This window comes from Rousettus aegyptiacus, unplaced genomic scaffold, assembly GCF_014176215.1.
Source record: "Rousettus aegyptiacus isolate mRouAeg1 unplaced genomic scaffold, mRouAeg1.p scaffold_m13_p_11, whole genome shotgun sequence".
Taxonomy (NCBI): domain Eukaryota; kingdom Metazoa; phylum Chordata; class Mammalia; order Chiroptera; family Pteropodidae; genus Rousettus; species Rousettus aegyptiacus.
In genome coordinates, this window is record NW_023416286.1 from 92,887,598 (window position 1) to 92,910,686 (window position 23,089).

At 46.3% G+C, this 23,089-nt stretch overlaps 1 protein-coding gene across 1 annotated transcript; it reads right to left on the reverse strand.

Moving 5' to 3' along the window:
- Window positions 1-2,617: 2,617 nt before the first annotated feature.
- On the reverse strand, window positions 2,618-22,193 carry LOC118609318 (collagen alpha-1(III) chain-like). Its single transcript, XM_036228327.1, has 4 exons — window positions 22,109-22,193; window positions 21,134-21,231; window positions 15,238-16,434; window positions 2,618-5,326 (listed from the first exon to the last, which is right to left on the reverse strand). Exons 1-3 carry the CDS (start codon window positions 22,191-22,193, stop codon window positions 15,241-15,243), a joined length of 1,377 nt encoding a protein of 458 aa, XP_036084220.1. The 3' UTR covers window positions 2,618-5,326; window positions 15,238-15,240.
- Window positions 22,194-23,089: the final 896 nt, after the last annotated feature.

The window sequence follows — 23,089 nt, forward strand, 5'->3', positions numbered from 1 at the left end:
GCAACAAAAGAAAAAAAAAACAGATAAATCAAGCTTCATCAAAATCAAAAACTTGCGTACACGAGAGTACGTTATGAAGAGTGAAAAGGTTTACATAATGGGAGAAAATATCTGCATGTTATACATCTGATGGGGGTCCAGTACCCAGAATACATAAAGAGCTCTCACGGCTCAACAATGAAAAGACAAACAACCCAATCAAAAAAAATGCGTCAAGGACTTGAAGAGCTATTTCTCCAAAGATACGCAAACAGCCAAGAGGTACGTGAAAAGATGCCAACATTATCGGTCATCGGGGAAATGAAAATCGAAACTGCAATGAGATAACACTTCACATCCACTAGGATGGCTATAATTAAAAAAACAAACAAACAGAAAAACAGCAAGTGTTGGCGTGGATGTGGAGAAACTGGAACCCTCGTACATTGCTGACGGGAACGGAAAATGGTTCGGTCGCTATGGAAAAACAGTTTGACGGTTCCTCAAATAGCTGAATAGAGAATGAACACAGGACCTGTCAACCCAGCAATCCCACTCCCAGGAATACACCCCGAAAAAAACATCGTTAGGGAAGCAATCCGAGGGTTCAGCGACGGATGAACGGATAAACAAACCGCGGTACGCAAATGCAGTGGAATATTACTCGGCCGTAAAAGGAATAAAGGACCGACGCACACTACAGCGCGGACGAACTTCCAAAACATTCAGCTGAGTGCAAGAAGCCAGCCGCCCCAGGCCGCGTGTGCTACGCCTCCGCTTACGCGAAGGACCTTTCCCAGCCCCGTGTGTGACGGCGGCAGATGGCGGCTGGGGACAGACCGGCGGGCGGCGCCTGCTGCAAGGTGTTGGCTTCCTGCGGCGCGGCAAAATGATTTTGGAACTGGAGCGAGGGGGTGCTTGCTCACGCAGCACCGCGAAGACACTGGTTGGCACGAAACCCTTCGCTTCTAAAGGGTTAACTTTATGTCGCGGGATTTTCACTGCGATACATTGTTTTATTTAGTTAAAATTGGGAAGACTGCCCGAGCCCAAAGCTGGGCCTCCCTTACCGCATTTCAGGCCTTTCACGGAGGGACGTGAACAAGTCACCAACCCTCGCTTCTTGATACCGTACCCACCACATGATGAAGGCCGTACCTGGCCCACCAAGATGAAATCGACCGGAAAATGAGATAAAATCAACCAGATAATCGACCAAAAGAGGTCATTTCTAGAGTTCGTCTTACAGCCCGAAGATGCTCTTTTAAAAAGCAAAACAAATGAAACCCTGAAGGATCCCTATATGGACACATTCAGAAAAACCAAGAAAGATGTTCTAGATAAAACGTCGTCTATGACTAGGAGTAGAAAGGAACTTCAACGAGAAAAGGGGCATCTACGCAAACCAAACCGAACCGAACCTGCAGCGGACGCCTCACATGCACGCCACACTGAGCCGCAACGAGTGAAGATCAATAGGGTGGTGAGGGCGCCCATTTTCACTTTCCTGACTTGACGTCACACTGGAAGTCCTAGCAAGTGCAGTAAGGCAGGGGCAAACAAGGCCTACAGGTTGGAGAAGGCGACACCATCATCTATGCAGAAAATCCATGGAATCTACCAAAAAAAGACAAAAAAAAAATCTAAATAGCTCTGAGAACTAATAAATAAGCTTATGGTTACGGGATACAAGATTAATTAATATACGAAATGCGCTGTATGTATATTTCCTAGCTATAAACAATTAGAAATAGAAAAACTAAATACCATTTATAATAACACTTAAAATGATGTAATTAGCTATGAATCCAGCAAAATACAGGTGGAATCTGTATGCTGAAAAAGCACAAAGCCCCAATGAAAGAAATCAAAGACAATCTAAGTAAGCGGAGTGGTTTATCATATTCATGGCCTGGAAGATTCAGCGTTGTTAAGATGCCAATTCTCACCAAAGTGATCTGTGAATTCATCAGAACTGCAACCCAGACCCCAGCAGGATTTGTTGATAGACGTCAGCAAGCTGATTCTGAGATCCAGTTGGAAGGCGAAGGGACTCGAACACCCAAAACAATTTTGAAAAAGAAAAAAGTGGAGGATTCACTGCCTGGTTTAAAAATCACCATCAAGCTACAGTGATGAGGCGCGTATCGGTAAAGGATATTCACAAGCCTCAGTGGGGCATGACATCCCGCATTCCGTGGGACCCACGAACGGCCAACGGACTTCGCCAAAGGTACACGAGCAATTCGGTGGGGAAAGAACAGCCTCTTGACAAACTTCCGAATCAGCTGCACAAACACGTGCAAGGAGATGAACCCCGAACTGTACTTCACATGCTGCGTAAAAAATGAATGAACCCCGAGCAGATCAAAATGCAAGGCAACGACTTCTAGAAGAAAGCAGAGAAGCACATCGCTGTGACGTCAGGTCCGGTGAAGAGTAAGCAGATATGATGCAAAAAAGCACAGTCCAGAAAAGGAAAACATCGTTAAACTGGACTTCATCAAAAATAAAAAATGGTTGCTCTGCAACAGACCCTGAGTGAAAAGACAAGCCGCGAACTGGGGAAAATATCGGCAGACCATATATCCAACAGATGACTCGTATTTAGAAGAAAAAGCTCTTACGACATAACAAAAAGAAAAGAAACCAATTTTTTTTAAATGGGCAAAAAGTTTGAACAGATAGTTCACCAAAGAAAAAATGCGTGTGGAAAATAAACACATGGAAGTCTGCTTGTCGCCATGAGTCACTAGGGAATGCAAATTATAAGCACACTGAGATACCACTGCGCTTATTAGGATGATTAAAATAAAAAAAAAATTAAAACCTAACAATATCAAATACTGGTAAACTTGTGGAGCAATGGGAACCCTCGTACATTGCTGGTTGGGAACAACCATTTTCGGAAGACAGTTTGATACTTTCTTATAAAGTTAAGCATAATACTTAGTATACAACCCATACAAGACAGTAACCCCCCTCCCAGTACTTATCCAAGTGACATAAAATCCAACGTTACACAGACGCCTGCACGTGAAGGTTCTTAGGAGCTTTTTTTTTTTTGGTCATCCTGCAAAAAGAGAAACCGAAATTCTGTCCACTGCAGAAGGGATAGACTGGCGAATCCACACGCGGATCCGGCGACTCAGCAACGACCCGGGATGGACGACTGGTGCACGTGACCGCACGGGGCGAGGGAAGCCACACCCGGAAGCTGTAGGGCTCCGTTTACGCCACGTTCTGGACAAAGCGAAACCACAGAGGACAGATCAGCAGTTGCCGGGAGGTGAGCCTGGGGAAGACTGATCATTCCGAAAAGCGGAGTCTCTTCTGAAGGAAGCTTCCAGCTCATCGGACTCTGGAAGGAGAAACTGTGACGTGGCTGAGTCCAAAGTCAGTGGAGGGTTTGAGGTTGCAGATGGCCTCGGTTGGCTCTGTTCTGGAAATACCATTGTCACCGTCGTGTGGGAAATGGACTGGGAAAGGGCCAACGGGGGCGCTGGGGGAAGAGCCAGCATCCCGCAGAGAGGCGCTGGGGGCCCGGGTGGTGAGAGAGTAAAGGGGACAAGCCTGGGCGCTGGGAGAGGCTGGGCGGCTGCGGGAACAGAGTTGTAGAGTCTGCGGCTTCCTCTGGGTGGCCCAAGGCACTTCTCATCCCTAAAGGTGGTTCCTGGAAGCAGAGATGCCACCGTTACCAGGTCACTGAGTGACACCCCTACCTCGCCCTCCATGCTGCGCAAAGGCTTTTCCAGAGGAACTTTCGTGGGATTTGAGCACGTCACGGTTGTGCAGGGAAACAGAATCGGACACTATAAAATGCAGATCCCAGCGCTGCTCACGAGGGCAGTACGACTTGAGAGCCTAGAAAGTGACAAGGGACAACACTCTAAAGGAGAAGGGGCCTGTCATTTAGGGAAGTGCAGACCCCCCCCCCCCGGGGGCAGGTCCTTTTATGTGAATTCCTGCCAGCAGCAGGACAGCATCCACTCAGTACAGAGGCCGGTATTGTCTCCTGTTACAGAGACCCAAACAGTTTAAAGGACTTGCCCAGGGGCTCAGCTAGCAAGTGGCAGAGTCGGGGTTCAGCCCCAGGTCTGCTTGACCCCAGGTACCATGCGTGACCTTTCCATTGTGCCCCCGAGCCTCATCTCCAGCTTCACTGCGCCATTCTGTCTCCTGACCCTTCGCTTTCATCCAGAGCGCCTTCCTGGCTGGCCGCTCCCACCTGGGCCTGTCCAGACTGTACGTCCAGTAACAAACTGCAAACCCCCGGAAGGGCACATTCATTTATGTGTGTGGGACTATTCTGCAGTTTGCAGATTTGAATACATGTACTAAATTGAACAGTGGGTCAAAAGTTGGTAAAAGAGACTAACAGAGATGTTTACATGGAGTAAGTCATGGCATAGTTAACTGTTCCTGTTTTTATTAATTTTTTTCTTACTATAATATAAATTTCAAGTTCATCCAATATATACTAGTATTATGAAAGTCATACGCTCCTTTTCAGGCACATGTTAAAATCATCTGCAAAATGGAAGAGAGGAAACTGCCTTTATGAAAAACTTTGAAGTGAATCTTTCAATTACGAACATCGATTTTAAGACACGTGAGATATCTCCTTGCATACTATATTCTTCAGACTCTTTTTCTCGTTTATGAAACTCATCTTACTGTGGGAACAAACTCAAAAGACTTAGGCAATGCGACGGTCGGAAGGGAACTTAAAAATAATTCAGTCCAATTCCTTTATTTTGCAGTTTACACCTGCGTCAGAAGACTGGCGCCAGCTGCATCGCAGCCCTGGATGACAGACCCTCTCAGGAGGGCGTGCGGAGCCCTGGGGCGCAGGGCGCCACTGGGTATGTGCTCGGCACACGGTGGCTGCTGTCACTCCAGAAGCAACAGCTTACGGAAGCCTGCGCCAGCCCTCGGCGCTTTTAAACATAATCTATGAAAAACGGCTGGATTTTTAAAAAGCCCTTAGAAAATACGGAACGGCGTGCATTAAAAAATCTCCCACCAGCACTATGACTAAAACCTCCCCAATCAAAAGAGAAGCGCAAAGCGAATTTCTCCAAGAGCTTGGAAATAGCGCCCTCTGCTGGCCAGTGGGAATACGCGCTGCCCCAGCCAACTCTTCCGAGATTGAGCGAGGGTTGAGAGTCACTAGGCTGGGTCCCTGTCTTCCGGACCAAAGCAGGTGTTGCATTGCAAGGGACAGAAACTGTCACCAGGGCCACCAGGAGGTAACTGCGAAGCTGGGAAAACCAAAGGCCGGCCTTTTCATTTGCTCATCCGCCCAGAAGATTCTTTTTTCCAAATCTCGTGGTCACGTGTAGGCCTGAGTGAAGAGACAGAAAGAAGATATTCCAGGCAGTGCTATTTGATCAAGAGGGGCCCCACGCAGGTCGTGGCCCAGGGCTGGGCACACTGGGGAGATGGGTAGGCGGCTGGCCGTGCTGGCCAGGTGGGCATGGCTGCTAGTTGGGCTCTCCGCCTGGGTGCACCCCGTGGTGCACCCCGTGATTGGTGAGGCTGGAGACTGGGCGGTGGTGGGGAGGGGGTGGGAGTGGGGGTGGGGGAGGGGCGGCACTCTCCAGGCTTCCCCGTCGGGCACAGCGGCAATCACGCAGGGCTGTCGGCACCGCTCTGCTGCCGGATGGCACCCCACCCCGGCGCCCCACCCCGGGGTCCAGCGCTTCACAACCTCGCTGTTCAAACTCCTGGGTCACGTGGGGCAAGCGGTTACGGTCAACAAGCGGGCAGGGCTGCCTGCCGTCTTGGCTCGAGGCCCTTGCAGGGCTGCGAGTCGGCTGTGCAGCTGCCTGGGTTCTCCTGCCGGGCGCCCTGCTGGGTCCCGGCTGGAGGCTAAGCTCGGGTGGGGCTTCCCACCTGCCTCTCTGCTGGGGGTGGCCAGAGGCACTCTGCCATTGCTGCTGGCGTCTGCAGCCAGGCGTCCCTGCAGGGTGGGCCTGGAGGCTGTGCACACCAGCTGGGAGGGGCAGCCAACTTGCTCTGATGCCCAGCCGGGTTGTAGGGTGCGCTTCTGCGCTCTGGGCGTCTGTGGCTACGCCTCCTGGTGGGACAGGACACAGATGGGAAGCCGGGCGGCTAGGATCTCTGCCTGGACACTGCTGTGGACAGGAAATCACTCCACGAGGTCTGAGTGCCGCTTACTTTGAGCCCTGCCCCCACTGGTCCATCTCCAGTGATTCTCAGTGCCCGAGCCCCAAAGATTCCGCTATAAATGTTTTGAAAGTCATAGAACTCTGTCATGTCCAGTTATATATATATTTACATATTATATGGATGTAAATATACTTGTCTGTTTTATTCACATATAAATATATCTTTATTGACATGTCGATATTTAGTTTTAAATAACATTCACCTTAATGTGCTTCAGAGAATTCTCCACTTAAAGTCATATGCATAAAAGATCTTTCTAAGAGTCATAGGATTTTGTTATAACAGTGAGTATTTCAGCAAAAAGAATGTGTTCACTACACTGTGTTGCTTTGAAAATACTCTGTTTACAACCTATTTCTAAGAATGGTAATTATATAGGTAAATAAGGATGGTGTTATTTTGGGGAACGAATATCCCTAAAATGCCCTGCTTTATTCAATGCGCTCTGTAAAGCACACGATTAAAAGAAATTTCTGAGAATGGTTTGCGAACAAATAAATGTTAGTTGAGTAAATTAAAGTTTAAATCACACTGTGTAACATTTGAAGCACTCCCTAAAGGCACATATATTAAAAATATTTCCAAGAATGTTATTTGATTATGTATGTACATTTGTTTTCATTGAACTAATGGGTTAACCATACAGTGGTTCACAAGGAAACATTATGAAATATCACGTGTGAAGGTTTTTCAAAGAGTTGTTACCTTTTATTGGTTCCTAGTAATATTATTTCACCGAAAATGTCTTCCCCACAGCATGCTACATTTAATACACTTTGTAAGGGCACATATAGAAAAGACATTTCTGAGAACACTATGTGTCAATAAGTGCCATATTATTTCGGTGAATGGATGTGTTTCCCCCACTAGGCTGCATTTAAAACACTCTGTCAAAGCACATGCATCAAGGACATTGCCAAGATTGCTATCTGAATATGTGAATGAGTATGGTGTTATTTCATTTTAAGAATGTGTATGCCAGTTTGAGATGCACTGAACACATTTTGTACAGTAACATGTCTCAAATATATTTCTAAAGGATACAGAATATTTTTGCATCCAGGTCCTGTTATTTCATGAAAGAATGTGTTCACCACAACAAACTATGTTTATTTTAGTGCACGCTTTTAAAGGCACTTACGTAAAAGATGTGGATGACAGTGAAGCATGTGAGTAGTACTACGTTATTACAATGAATGAATGTGTCCATCGAATGGTGCTGCGGTAAAAACAATCTCGAAAGGCTCACGTATAAGAATGTTCTGTAGAATGGCAGTAAATTATCTGAATAAGCAAAGTGCTGTTTAATTAGAAGAACGTGTTCCCCACACTGTGGTGTACATTGCACACTAAGCGTTGTCACATGCGCAAATGTATTTCCAAATGGTATAGAATTCCATTGCGTCTGGGTAATATTATTTCAGCGAAAGAATCTGTTCACCGCACAGTGTTGCATCTAATGGCTCGTGCATAGACGTTTCTAAAATGCTGGTTTTGTGTACAAGTACACTGTTATTCCAGTGAGAGTGTACTCACAACACTGGACTGCTTTGAAAAAATTAAAACGCTTTAAAAAGTCATGTGTACAACATATATTTCTAAGAATAACAGTTTTATATGTCAACAACTGCAGGGTTCCAGGAATGAACGTGTCCTTCTCCAAAGGCGCATGAGTCAAAGGTATATTTCTAAGAATGGCAGCTGAAGATCTGAATCCATGCAGACTTGTTTCAGAGAACAAATGTGTTCAGCACCTTATGCTGTGATTAATAAACTTCGAAAAGGCATATGTATAAAAGATGCTTCTAAGAATGCTAATTATGTATGTAAATGTGCCTGTGTGTGTGTGTGTGTGTGTGTGTGTGAATGACTGCAGTTACTTCATTCGAAAAAATGTGTTTGCCGATGGGAGTGTCACGCACATCAAAGATGTTTCTGTGGGTTATAAAACCGCATCACATCCAGGTAATATCGCTTCACCAAACTGTGCTGCATTTAATACTATATGTAAAGACACAAGCATCAAAAATGTTTCTCAGAATATTAGCTGTATTTTCACGGATGGAATGCATTCATTATACTGTGATACATAGAATCCCTTATGTAAAGTTGCATAGCTAGAAGATATTTCTAAGAATAACACAATTTAATTGGATTTCAGTTGTGTTATTTCAGTGAATAATGTGATCACTACATGCCTCGATTTAATACACTCTCTAAGTGCACATATATAAAAGGTCCTCAAAATGCCAGTTGTATCTATAAATAAGCACAGTGCTATTTCATCGAATCTATTCTGCGAACTGTGGTGGATGTAATAAACTATATAATGTCACATGTGTAAAAATACTTCCATGAATGATAAAACTCCTTTGGATTCAGGTCTGGCTATTCAATAAAAGAATGTGTTCACCAAGTGTACTGCGTTTAATAAACTATGAAAAGGAAATACTGTAAAAAGTTACTAGATATTGCTATAATTATGAGCATTGAAACTTCAGAACACGATCTACATTCACCACTAAATAAAAAGTAATGCTCCTAGTCTGTTGTGGAAAGGCAGTTTTCAGCTTGCCTACAATTTTCTCCAAATTCAGTCACAAGGAGACCACAGTCCAGACCTGCGCTTGGAGGCAGAGCCTCTCCTACAGGTCCCAGCACCTCCCAGGCTCTGCAAGTCACCTGTAAGGAGCACGTGCCATAACCCATCCCTTTCAATTATTAGGAAGCCATGTTCCATGCCAGTATGCCTTTTCCATGACTCTAAAAACAGGTAGAATGAAGACGAGAAATACCAATTTATACATTGCCTTACTTTTTCCCTATGACTAGCTCAACATTTGTCCATACTTACCCTTATGGCAATTCCTTAAAAATGGATCTACATGTCCAAGCATTTGAGATGTCCATAAAATATGAGTTAACCAATACTCATTGGCTGCCTCTGGTCCCTGATTGGCCTGTCCTCATGCAAATAAGGACTCCAAATTCTCAGTTTGATTGGTCCAAAAAAGCACTGTCCTGATTGGTTGGGATGGAGCTGCTCTGGTTGGTTGGTGAAGATGCTAATGGGAGGATGTAGCTGTGTAGCTCTGACCAGACAGGGAAAGTCTCAGTCCTTTGGTCGAAACAGGGTTCCAGGAACTCCTTTACAGGGTTGACTCAGCCAGCAGGAACACAGGTGCAGCCAGCCTCTCCTGCCTTCAGCGCAGGCTTTTCCCTTGTTTGGCAATGTCCGCTAAGCTCTGTTTATAAATTTACCTCTTCTCAACAGGTATGTTCATTCTTGGGATCAACATATGTCACAGTAAGAAAGGTTTGTAGCATAGTGTTTATTGTACGACTCATTTATGTTAACTTTTATAAATGTATATGCATATGTATATACAGAAAAAGGTATGCAAGTTATAAACTAATCTGTTACCAGTGACTATTTGCTAGGGATTCAATTGCAAAATAATGTGACTTTGCACTTTGTATATTTCTTCGTTATCTATTTTGTACATACTATGAATATTTCTATATTACATTTTTTTGCGATAACCATATACTTTTACAAATACAAAAATAACAAAGTTGAATTTTCAACCAACTAAAAAATGTGAATACTATGAGAAAAATATTATTAGAATGCGAGTGGTATAGCTACATATAGTTACTTCTGTGAGAAAAAAACTGTTCACTACATTATGCTGCATTTGATACACATGTAGAGCCTCGTGTTTAAATGTTTCTCGTGTCAGAATTTTGTTACATCTGGGTGGTATTAGTTCAGTTAACAAGGTATTCACTGCATCTGCTTTACTTCACACTTTGTAAATGCTCACATGTGGAAGATATTTCTAGTAATTCGAGTTTTATAGGTGAACGAGTATAGCGTTATTTCAGGGAAAGATGATTTTCACGACATTCTCATAGGAACTTTGTAAAGACATTCTTCGGAATGCTAGTTGTACATGCGATTCAGCACTGTGTCATCTCCCTGAGGGGGAGCACACGCCACTTTTGTGGGTGGCTGGCGCTCCGCAGTGCAACACATACAGCAAAGGTGTCTAGGAGGGATACAATCTCTCATGTCTAGCTGGTGCTATTTTGATGAAAGAATGTGTTTGCATACGCTGCATTTAATACGTTCTGCAAAGGCTGTATATAAAATGATGTTTCTAATAAAGCTAGCTGTATAGGTGAATAAAGACAATGAACGAAGACAAATAACATGTTATTTCACTAAACGAATGCATTCACCACACTGGTATGCACTTAAAATATTTTGTATTTAAAACATTTTATATTTACATTTAAAATATTTTGCAAAGGCACACCTATGAGAGGTGTTTTTAAGAATGATATTGTTTATATTAACAAGTACAGAGTTATTTCATTGAGAGAATGTGTTCTGCATACTTTGGTGCATGGAATACACTATCGAATTGCATGTATAAAAGAAGTTTCTGTGAGTGGTAAAATTTAATTGTGTCCCTGCAGTGATTTTCCAGTGGAAAAAACAATGTGTCTACCACATATGCCGCATCGAATGCACTTCAAAAAGGCACCTGTATAAAAGAAGGTTCAAAGAATGGTAGCTGCATTATCGGTTCTCAGATCACGATGGAAATAAACTAACTATAACAACAGGAAGATGGCTGGAAAACCCCGAAACACACAGTGTGAACAACACGCTCCTAAGTAACACGAGGGTCAAAGAAGAAATCTCAAGAGACATTTAAGGACATTTTAGACTAAATCAAAATGAAAATACAACTTATCAAAAAATGAGGAATGCGGTGAAAGCTGTGCTTAGAAGGAAATTTATAGAACTGAATGTACATTTTTAGAAAAGAAAAAGGATCTAAAATCAATAATCTTAAGTTTCTACCTTAGGAAGTAGTAACAGAAAAACAAATTAAACCTAAAGTAAACAAAAGGAAAAAACGATTTGAGCAGAAATCAATGAAACTGAAGACAGGAAATCAATAGAGAAAATCAATAGAACCGAAAGGCGATTCTTTGAAAATATCTTAAAATTAATAAGTCTTTTGCTGGCTAAGGGAAAAGAAAGTGGTCAGAAGTTACTAATATTGGAAATGAAAGTGGGACTGCCCCTAGAGGTCCCATGGACGTTAAAGGCAATAAAGGAATAATACGATCAACACTACGTCTGAAAATTTGATAACCTAGGTGAACCTGACCAATTCCTTGAAAGACAAAGGCTTCCAAAACTGACACAAGAAGAAATAGACTATTTAAACAAGCTTACATGTATTAAATAAACCAAATAAAACATAAAAAATAAATAAATAGCCTCCCCCAAACAGAAAGCACCAGCTTTAGAGGTTCTCTGGTAAATTCCATACAGCATTTAAGACAAAAATCATACCCATTCTCTAAAGCCTCTTTCAGATGACAGAAACAAAGGTAATTCAGAGGGGAGTCTTCCTAAATGATTATGAGACCAGAATTACTTTAATACCCAAACCAGAAAAAGATATTACAAGAAAACTACAGACTAATATACCTCATGAACATAGATGCAAAAATTCTCAACAAAATATTTGCGAATTGAACCCAACATTATATAAAGAGAATTATACACCATGACCAAATAGGACTTACTCCAGGTATGCAAATCTGGTTCAACATTCAAAAATCAATAAATGTAATTAATCACAACTGGCTTTAAAAAGGAAAGTTGCATAATTATATTGATAGGTGCAGAAAAATATTTAACCTCATTCAATGCCCATTCATGATTTTAAAAACTCAGTAAACTAGGAAAAGTTCTGGACTTCCAAAATCTGATAAATATCATCTACAAAAAACCTACAGCTAACATCACATCTAATAGTAAAAAAAATTGGAGCTTTTATGCTAAGATCAGGAACAGGCGAGGATATTCCCTCTCAAAACTCCTTTATAGCATTATACTAGAATTTCTAGCTAATGCAATGAGACAAGAAAAAAAAATGCAGATTTGGGGTGAAGAAATAAAACTGTCTTTGTTCACAGATAACACGATTGTCTATGTAAAATATCCAAAAGAACCAAAAAAAAAAATTTTATGGAACTAATAGACAATTATGGTAAGGTAAGAGAATACAAGGTCAATACACAAAAGTCAGTCACGTTCCTATATCTCAGCAATGGACAAGTGAAATTTGAAGGGAAGAACCCCCCAAAATATCCTTCATATTGCCACGCCCCCGATGAAGTGCTCGGTATAAAGCAATAAAATACGTGTAAGATAAATGTGAGGAAAACTAAAAAAAATCCTGATAAATAAGATAAGGAATAACTAGATAAATGGAGAGATATTCCATGTTCATGCACAAGAAGGCTCTGTACTGCCAGTTCCTCCCAACTCGAGCCTGTCTACAGTCAAAGCAATCCCAATAAACATTCTAGCAAGTTATTCTGTGGACACTGAGAACCTAATTCTAAAGTTTACGTGAGAAGCAACAAAACACAACAGTCATCACAATACTGAGGGAGAACGACAAAGGTAAAGCACGGACATCACCCAACTTTAAGGCTCACTATAAGCCACGAGAACCAAGTCAGTGAAGGTGGTAGTCAAAGAAGAGACAGGCGCATAAACAGAACAGAGAAGCCGCAAATTAACCCACGTAAATATAGTCAACTGATTTCTGACACAGAATCAAAGACAATAAAATGGAGCAAAGACAATCATGTCAACAAATGCTGCTGGAACAACTACGAGAGAGAGAGAGCGAGAGAGAGAGAGAGAGGGAGAGAGAGAGACAGAGAGAGACAGAGAGAGAGACAGAGAGACAGAGAGACAGAGAGAGAAGGGAGGGAGGGAGGGAGGGAGGGAAGGAAGGAAGGAAGGAGAGAAAGAGAGAAAGAGAGAAGAAAGAAAAAGAAAGAAAGAAAGAAAGAAAGAAAGAAAGAAAGAAAGAAAGAAAATCTAGACACAGACCTCACAGTTTTCACAAAGACTAACTTCAAATAGACCACAGTCTTAACTGTAAAATGCAAAAAGTGAACTTTAAAAACACTGTAACATAAAAAAAGCCCTAAATAACCATGGGCATGACATTAACTTTGTTAGGTAGAACACCAAAAGCATGGTTTAAGGAATAATTAATAAGCTAGGTTTTATTAATACTAAAAAAATTGATCTATAAAAAACAACATAAGAGGATGAGGAGAGAAGCCGCAGACTGGGGAAAAACATTTGCGGAAGACATGTGGGATAAAGGATCGCCATCCGAAATATATGAAGAAGACTAACGATTCAACAATGAGGAAAGATAGAATCCGACTTAAAAATGGGCTGACGACCTTACAGACACCTCGCCAAACATACACGAGTGGCAAAACGCATGTAAAGTGATGCTCCACATCACAGGTCCTCGGGGATATGCAAATTAAAACCAGGAGGTCGCCGTGCACCTACTAGAATGGCCGTGATCTGGAATACTAACAATACCGCAGTATGGTGAGCATGGGAACCAACGGGAATTCTCGTTCATTGCTGCAAACATGCAAAACGGTACAGCCACTTTAGAAGACGGTTCGGCAGTTTCTTACAAAGCCGAATATACTTCTACCTTATGACCCAGCAATGGCGCTCCTTGGTATATACCCAAGTAGATGAAACATGTCCACCCAAAACCTGGCATGCAGACGTTTCTAGTTTACTTACAATTTCCAAAACTTGGAAGCAACGTTTTAGGTAGAACTAAGATGTTCTTCAGGATTTGAATGAATATCTAAAATGTGGTCCATCCAGACGATGGAATATCATTCATTGCTAAAAGGAATGAGCTACAAAAAGATGGGGGGGGGACTTTAAATTCGTATTAAAGAAGACAATCTGTAAAGGCTACGTACTGTGCGATTTTAGTTCTGTGACATTCTGGACAGGGCAAAACTATGGAGACAGTTTCCAGAGGTTGAGGGTGGGGGTGGGGTAAACAGGTAAAGCACAGAGGGTTTTTAGGGCAGTGAAAATACTCCCTATGACAGTATGCAATGGGTAATGGATGCAAGTCATTACGCATTTGTCCCAACCCATCAAATGCGCAAAGTCAAGAGTGAATCCTAACGTGATGACAGCGGTGTAAGTTCTAGTGATTTAAGTCTTGAAGATATCTCAGTGTTGATAGTTTTCAAGCAGCATGAAATAGTTAATTTTTAAAAAGCATCGTGTATTGATCTTCTAAACCTTATTCATAACTTGCCTACTGTAATCACATGACAAATTAGGAAGTTCCCTTGATCTTATTTTATTTTTTTTAAACATATTGATTAGCAGGAGTCTAGCAAAGAACATTCTAGTAAGTCAAAAGTAAAAAATTTTTGTTCATTACTGGTTCATGAAGAAATGTCAAATGTGGTTAAATTCTCCTTTGAAAATAAGATTAGCTAAGAAGAGTATATCCAAATAGTATTGATAAATTAGCTTCGTTAAAGCCAAGAAAGTTAAAGGATAATAAATTCTTTTGGGGCTATAAATAAAATATTGAAATTAAAACAATGCTGTGGGTTTTCATGTCCTTTTCCATTTTCAGTACTATTAAAGTTGTAGAAAAAATAAGAAGACAGATGAGGGAAAGAAGGGTTTGGGGTGCAGCCTTCTTCTTGGCCTCGGGCTAGGACGCGGCTCCACAGGCGACCGGCAGGTCCCCCCTGTTTTAATACGAATTTCTCTACCGTACATATGTGTGTCCCTTTACAGGAAACCATGCTGTGATTTCTCCCAAGAAACAATTCTGTATCCTTAAAAATAATAATACAGGATGCTATGAATTCGACGCTTAAAACACCCATAAGTGGATGGTGTTTTAAATTCTTGCAAAAATTCTGTGTGAGAAGGGGCTGGGGAGGGCGGAAGCGGTGAAGGGGACCCGTGTTTGGTGACGGATGGCCACTAGACTTACCATGCCGGGTGCACTGACGGACTTCTAATGCTGTCCACCTGGGACGGATATAACCTCGGACACTCATCAACCACAGAAGCGAGAAACAAATACATCACGCGAGAAAGTAAGGGACGAGGCACAGGGAAACTTTCCCGAGAACGACAGGTGCTATACTCACTATTTAGAAGAGCATCTGGGCGAGCCAGGGGAAGCCCCCTCCTCGGCCGTAGGACCCCTCCTCCTCCGGCGGTCCCCGCTCCAGGTCGCACCGAAGCCGCAGCCGCAGCAGCACCTCATCCTCCAGGGGTGGGGGGAACGCACCTGGGTCCCCGCGCGGGTGCGCCCGGGGCGCAGCGCAGGCCCGCGTCCGGCGATCGCTTTGGCTGTCGCTGGGAGTGACGCACGCAATCGGTTTCCCACGCTGTCCCCCGACCCATTTCAGAACCTTTAAACATCCGCCGAGGGTTCCCGCCGTCGCGTTCCCGCTGATCCTCGGCCGTGGGCTCCCCCCCCCCGCGCCCCGAGTCGCCAGCGCCGCCGGAAGCGAGGACCCTCCAGGCACTTGCGCGTCCCCTGGGTGCCCTGGCCCTGCGGCTCGGCGGAGCTGGCGCGGCGGCGGCGGCGGCGGTGGCCGGTGGCGCCTCAGGCCCCGCCCGCGTGGACGCAGGCGCGTCGCCTGCTGCTCCGGGTCTTGGAAGCGCGTGGGCGGGGACCCGGCCCCAAGGACGACCGCGCACCGCGCGGCTTTCCCGGCGGCGGGAGACCCCGGGCTGAGGACACGGGCAGGGCCGCCTGGCTCGCGGGGACCCGCCTCCGCGTGCCAAACCCCCGGCTCGCCGCCGCGGCCTCGGTCCCCACACCGCCCCGACCCTTTCCGCGTGGAGACAAAATTTCGCCTTTGGGCCTGCGGGCCCCACGCCCCGCAGATGTGACCCCGCAGGAGCAGCCGCGTCTTCTCCGGACCTCGGGGTCCCCACCTGCGAAACGCGGCCGCACGCTCGCAGGGGTTTAACGAGGGCGGAGGGAGAACGGATGGATGGAAGCCACCCCGCGGGGCGCGCACGGCCCGGCCTTTGGGGCCGCTTCCCAGGCCGGGGCTCCAGGCGATGCCAGGCGGGTAGGGCCCGCGGCTGCTCTTGGGCGCCCTCTGCCGGTCCTGTCCTCGTGCCCACCTCCCATCTGGGGGCTCCCCCTGCAGGGAGAATGGTGAGGGTCCAGCTCCGCACTTGCATGGAGTTTGGCTCGTCCTGGACGGTTTTCTTAGGCTCCTCTGGGGCCAGGAGGAAGGGAAGCTTAACACAGCAGGCCTCGACTCTCGGGGTGGTCCACCCCGCACCCCAGAACTCGCAAGTACACTGAGCTTCTGGTCAACTTTCTACCCGATTGACCACACAGTATCTCCCACAAGAGACAGAGACCAAAATGGCCATCTTGAAAACAAAGGCACTTTGGGGGAAAGACTCTGAGGGAAGAAGAAATTTAAAAGACATGGTAACGTTAAGCGTTATTACTGAATAGAACTCAGAGATGAAACTAAAAAAGATAGTATTCGTGGAAAAGAAAAATATTTTTTAAATTTAAATAAAAGATTTATTAGAATTGTTTTGAATGATAGGGTTGAAATATAAAATTTAGGAAAACATCACAAGAGAATAAAAAGACAAAGAGAAAAATAGGGAATATGGTCAATAGTGTTCTAATAACTGTGTGTGGAACCAAGTGGGCATTAGACTTAGCAGAGGGATCACTTTGTAAGTTATATAAATGTCTAACTACTATGCTGTACCCTGGAAACTAATATAATACTGAGTGTCAACTGCAATTGAAAATGTTTTAAAAATTTTAAAAGGTTGCCAAAGAAAAGAGAAATGGTAAATGAATCAGAGACTCAATCCAGATTTTTTTTTTTTAATAGGCATCTCACAGTATGGAAATAGGGGAGAAAGGAAAACAGAAAACTTGAAAGAAATAATGCAAGAAAATTTTCCTGAATGAAAGTTGTGAATTTCAAGAGTGAAAAATGCTCAGCAAAATAAATAAAAATAGTACGCTACCCTATGAACTTCCAGAAATTAAAAGCAAACGAACAAAACATTTTCCTACAAAAATCAAAAATAAGAATAGCTTTGGATTTTTGAATAGGATCGTCACACCTTGGAAGGCAACAGGCCAATCTCTTCTGAAGGCCCAGGGAAAATTCCTCCCACCCGGAGTTCTGCAGCTGGTCAACTAACCTTCGAAGTGTGAGAAGACCATCCAGACATTTTTAGACCTGGTGGTTTTCAAAATATCTGTCTCATTGCAGTCTTGATGGCCATGTGTGCCACCTAAGTGGGGAACAAATCCAAAGAGAAGATATAGAATCTGGGAAACAGAAGATTCAACCCAAAAAGGAATTTCTAGAATGATGGTGAAGGCGAATCTTAGGTGGATAGCGGTCAGCTACCTCAGCCTGAAGCAGCTCAGAGGTTTCCACCAAAGCTTTGTCAAGATTGGACCGAAGGAACACATGTGTCTGAAAGTCTCGAGAGGAGAGTTACATAAACGGGGAACGTTCAGATTTCAAAAAATAAAATGAGCAAAGAAAAAAGATAAAGACGCATCATCCCTCATCACCACACCTGTCCCAAACTCGCCTGCCGGGTACCAGCAACACCTGTGTACAGGACTGAAGAGGTGGGACCGGTACCATCGTGACCAGTGAGCCTGCCGCATCCCAAACCGCAGCGCTGGGGACGTACAGAAGGAACGCGACGCGAGCGGTCCAGGTGTGCGGTCTGCAGGCTGGGAAGACGCGCCCCGCGCTGCCCGGCGCATCCCGCTTGCGCGAGACAGAGGCGGAGGATGGGCTCGCGCAGGCGCGCAGGAGGGAGCATTGGCATGGACCCCCCGAAAATGCCAGACAACCCAGCCGCGCCGAGAGCTCTGCGTGGGAAGAAAGAGCCGAGGAGTGCGTTTCAAAATTATTATTATTATTTTAAAATTCAGGTTTGGCAAGGCCAACAGGACTTGCCATTGAAAAAATAACTGTTTCTCCCCATTCCCAAGAGGGAGGGGCACACCATGCCATGGAGGCTACATGGGGCGGGGGAGGGGGGGCACCAGGTTGGGTTAGGAGACAGGGTGAGGGAGTGTGGGCAAGAACCTGCCTCTGGGGGTCCGCTGACTCTGGGAGGAGCCATGTCTTCAGATCAACAAGATGGCAACGAATCAGAGATACAGAAGCAAAAGGCTTGATTTGTCCAGCATTCCTACTCCCCCAGCTTTAATAGATGTCGCATGTAAATGAGATCGCACAGGACTCGCGCCTCCGATTTCACTCACCCTAAGGCCCTCGAGTTTCATGCACGTCGTTGCGAATCGCGGGCTTTCCCTCGCCTTCATGGTGGAGGCCCCGCGTCGTGGCCCGCTCACCCAACGCAGACCCTTAGGCTGTTTCTACGCTTTGGCTATTGTGAATTATCCTGGACGTTTGATCCTTCAGCTGCGTGTGTGTGTGGGGTGTGTAAATTTTGTAAGCTAGAAATGTTTTGTGATTTAAAAATTTGAAATTAAAAAATTAATTTAGAAATAAAATAATCCAACCCCGTAATTCCTGCTTTGCCGGGGTTTCCATTTCATCTCCCAGACTTCTGTGCGGCTGCGGCACCATCAGCATCACCTGGGCCGAGGGAGAAATTCAGATTCTCAGGCCTCGCCCCGGGCTGCTGAATCAGAATTTCTGGGCGGCACCAGGCGTCTGAATTAACAGGCTCTCTCCATGACTTTCCTACACGTGTAAGCGTTGGGACCCGCTGGTTTGAGGGAACCGCCTCATCGTGCATCTCACGGTCCATCATTTCTGATGACGGAGAGAATTAAGAATGTAAGAATTTGGACAGCTCATCAGTATCTCTAGTTGGTGCACACTGAGGTCTCCTTGGAGCTTAAAAAAAAAAAAATCACCAACACTTGGTCTCCATCTGCGGAGGCTCTGATTTAATTGGTGTGGGGTGCGTTCAGGACGTGGCGATTCCCTGGTGATCCTAATTGGGTCCTAATTTGCAGCCACACAGTTGAGAATTCCTGAGCAAGGAAAAGGATTTGGCTTAAAGGCCAGGAAACTGATGGTCTTGGGCGCCGCCTGCTGGCGGAGGCTGTACATCTCCTCTCCCAGCGACCTCGGACTCAGGTAGAAAGAGGTGCTGCCCCGAGTTTCCCATGAGTTTCCTGTGCACATTTGACTTCCGGTTCAAGCGCAAGAAACGCCCTTTCAAGAGAAAGGTCTCTAAGACCATTTTAAAGCTGTTGTTCGAATGTTTTTGGTCACCATTTTCTGGGAAGTGAAGCTTCTCTCACTGTGACATCCCCATGACGCATCCAGGACCAGAGGGGACAGGAGCTGAAGTTTGAGGCGGCAACCTCCTGCTCTGCGGGCATGGGCGGGCGAGGCTGCTCAGGCAGCAGAAAGAGCAGAAGAATCTAGAAACCGAGTGCTGGGGTGTCCGTGACCCCCCGAGCCCCCCAACCCAGGCTGACTTTGTATCCTCTTGGAAACCAGAAAGTTACATTAGCCAGCCTCCTGCCGGTTAACGTTCTAAGGATTAGTAGTTGATGCTTTGAGGAGGTATGTGGCCATCTCTCAGTACTACAGTGTGAACAACTTCCTGACAAGGCATGGGAGAAGGATCCAGGGTCTCCCTGGGCTGTGAAGGAGGGAGCTGCTCAGAGGTCCCTCCTGGGACTAGTCCAGCCTCCTCCTCCTCCTCCTCCTCCTCCTCCAGGCCTGCCTCTTTGGGGGTGGTGGTGGTGGAATGCAGCATAGCTGAGCACCCGGGGAGCTTTTGGGGGTGTGGTGGAGCACCGCTACCCAACCGTGAAGTCTTCTGAAGGGGACGGCAGGCAGGCTCATGCCACAATTGTGCCGCCCTCTGTGCCTGCCCTTGGCCCGGACTCAGCCATTGTCCCCAACACCCCGCACCCCACAGGAAAGTAGCCCGCCTTGCCTGGCAGTCATGGGTGCAAATCACGTGGTCTTCTCAGAGCCCTAGTGCGCCCCCCACCCCAGGCCTCGGTGCCTGGCCTGACCCCCAGCTCAATTATGGTGAAAAAGAGTTTGCAGCTGGACGCCCCCACACGGTGGGTGACAGGTTCCACCGCAGACTAGAGTGGTGGTCATCAACTTGGGCACAGGCGGTTCTAAGGTGGGCTTCGCCGGGCGGCCCGGCCCCCTACACCGCAGTCGCCATGGTGGGCCGCCAGCCCAGGAAGGTCAGCCTGTTGCCCCAACATCACCCCAGGCGCTTTCTCTGGGACCGCCCTGAGGAAGTCCTGTGAGGCCGCTCTTGCCATCCCCTGTCCCCGCAGGGGCCTGAAATGGGAGTCTGGCCTCTCAAATGAGGAGGCTGGGCATTCTCTCTGCAGGGTGCCCTGGGTCTCTCTCCTCCTCCACCCTCGACCTCGGCCACTGGGGCCCCTGCGGGAGGCAGGACCCTCTGCCGTCATGTCCTGCCCAAAGAAGGTCAGGACCCCGGCCAGCAGCCTGGACACGTCCCCCTAGTTTACCAACAAAATAAACACAGTCAGTCTCTCTCTCTCTCTCTCTCTCTCTCTCTCTCTCTCTCTCTCTCTTCCCCTACAGTCAGCCCAAGATCTGCAGGTCACAGGCACACAAACGTGCAGTGCTGGACCCCCTCGTTTCATCCCCTCCACCAGCCAGGCAGCCCGCCCCAATCTGCAAGAATCTGCAAGAATCTGCAAGAACGCCCAGAGGCTGCAGGGCAGTGAGGGGAAAGTTCTCGTTCTTGCCACCAGAGGGCAGCACCTCCAAGCTCAAAGTACTGGGAGCCGCGCCCAGTTTAGAAGCAGGAGGACAGCAGGACCCGCCCTCCCACCTCCAGGGAGACTGTGAAAAGAGGGATAAACGCACCTGTCGATATTTCCTTGGCATTTTATTTAACTTTGTAAAATGTCTCTTTTGCATGAATGTAAGAATCAATATCGCAATCACAAAATGTGTAGATTATGATTCTACCTTCTTTGCATGGAATCGAGCACTTTCGGGGACGACCCTGCAGTATGGCTGCCACTCGCACCTCCCTGGGCCGTGAAGGCTGATGCTGACGTCGGTCCTTCAGGCCCCGCCAGGCCCAGACAGTCACCGTCAGGGTGGGATTCCCGCCGCCCGACTTGACTGTGGGGAGAGGGGCGGAGTGGGTCGAAAAGCGTCCACCAAAAACCCGTGTCCGCCCAGAACCTCGGTATGAGACTTTCTATGCAAACGGGGTCTTCGCAGATGTAATGAAAGATCTGAAGATGATCTCGACTTGAGTTTAGGGCGGGCCCTAAATTCGGCGACTCGCGTCCTGGTAAGAAGTGTACACAGAGGCACTGGAGGGTGGGGGAGGGGGCGGGGGAGGAGGAATGTGTGAAAAACGGAGACAGACGGGCCTTATGGTGTGATGCCGCCTCACGCCAGGGCGGGCAGGGACCAGCCCAGCTGGAGGAGGCGAGGGAAGCCTCCCGCTGCTGGTAAAGGGGATCCGATGGCAGGATCCGCCGTCTGGTCTCACTCAGACCATCGGAGTCTAATCCATATCATCTTAAAAATTGTCACGCGGCTTCCTGTCTCAGTGTCCCCAAGGTCCCTGACCATGCCCGGTGCTGTCGTCTGAATTTCTCAGGTCCGCAGCGGTCACCTCGGAACACCTTCCTTCTTCCATGTAACTCACCAAAATCTATAGTCCATATCAGGAGTCTATATCATAAGACTAATCCACAGTCTATATCATAAGACTAATCCATAGTCTGTATCATAAGACTAACTTATAGTCTATATCAGGAGTAACTCAGATGTGTGGGAGGGAAACCCCCACTAAAATCGAGGTAAAAGAATTTAACAGACTATAAGAAGGAAGAAAAGATTCAATGTGCGAAGGAATCAACCCTTGTTAATGGGATCCGAGGAACAGATAATATCCAAGCACAGAGACACAGAATGATGGGGACGGGGCCTGTTCTGACACCCGCCATGCTCACCCCGACTGTGCTCGCCTCCACTGTGACCTCACGCAGCTCCACGTCCTGGAACTCCGGGTCTGGCAGGCGGGAACCCCCAGTGCCTGAATCCTGCTGGACCAGAAGTGAACGTGACATTCCCCTGTCCCAGGACATTGGGGGGCTTGGAATAGGCGGAGTCATCCGCACCGATGAGTTAGAATCCCCTGGCCCTGGGCCAGAGGCATCACGTGCCAAAGCCAGGGAAGGGAGCCTTCGCTGTGCTAAGTGCAGAGACCATGGTCAGGACAGACAAGGACAGCCGTCCACCTCCAGCCACTCTCTACCCTTCTTCCTCAGTCAGACTCTGGCCCTCTGAGATCGGGCCCCCTTCCCCACCTCTGCTGAATCTATTCTATCAAAAGTTCAAGGACATCCAGAGCATGTCCACTCACTCCAAACCCGCATCACTCCCTTTCCTGCTTGACCCACGGAGAGAACCCCCCCATCTCACTTCTGTGACTTGACACCTTCTCCCACCAGATGGCGCTGGTCGCATGATCATGGAATCATGACACCGCGCCCTATGCGGTGAGCAGGTGGACAGGTTTCCTGGGCCGAGGATCTCACGTAAAGACCACGAGCCTGCCGCCCACGTCCCCTCCTCGTGGAGCGACCGGAACAGCTTCTCCTTTTTAAGAACCTAAGGTTAACTATTTAAAAAATCACCTAAGTAATTGTTAGGTAACGGATAACAATGTAATAAGTAGCGTAAGTGCTAATTACATTACATAAAACTGTCGTGTCTAAATTAGTATTTGGCGAATAAATAGAAAGGATGCAGCTTCCGTTAGAACGAAATATAAAATGCTATTTTTAGGGAATCTAATTTACCATCAAAAAATAAACCCTTTGGAGCAGGTGTCATCTTTTGCTTGAGTGTAAGTCTTATTAAACAATATCATAACTGACTGAGCGACTCGACAAGCTAGCTTACCTGTGTAGAGTTTAATACAAAACTGAATGAAAATCACAGTAGGCAGAGAGCGAAGTGT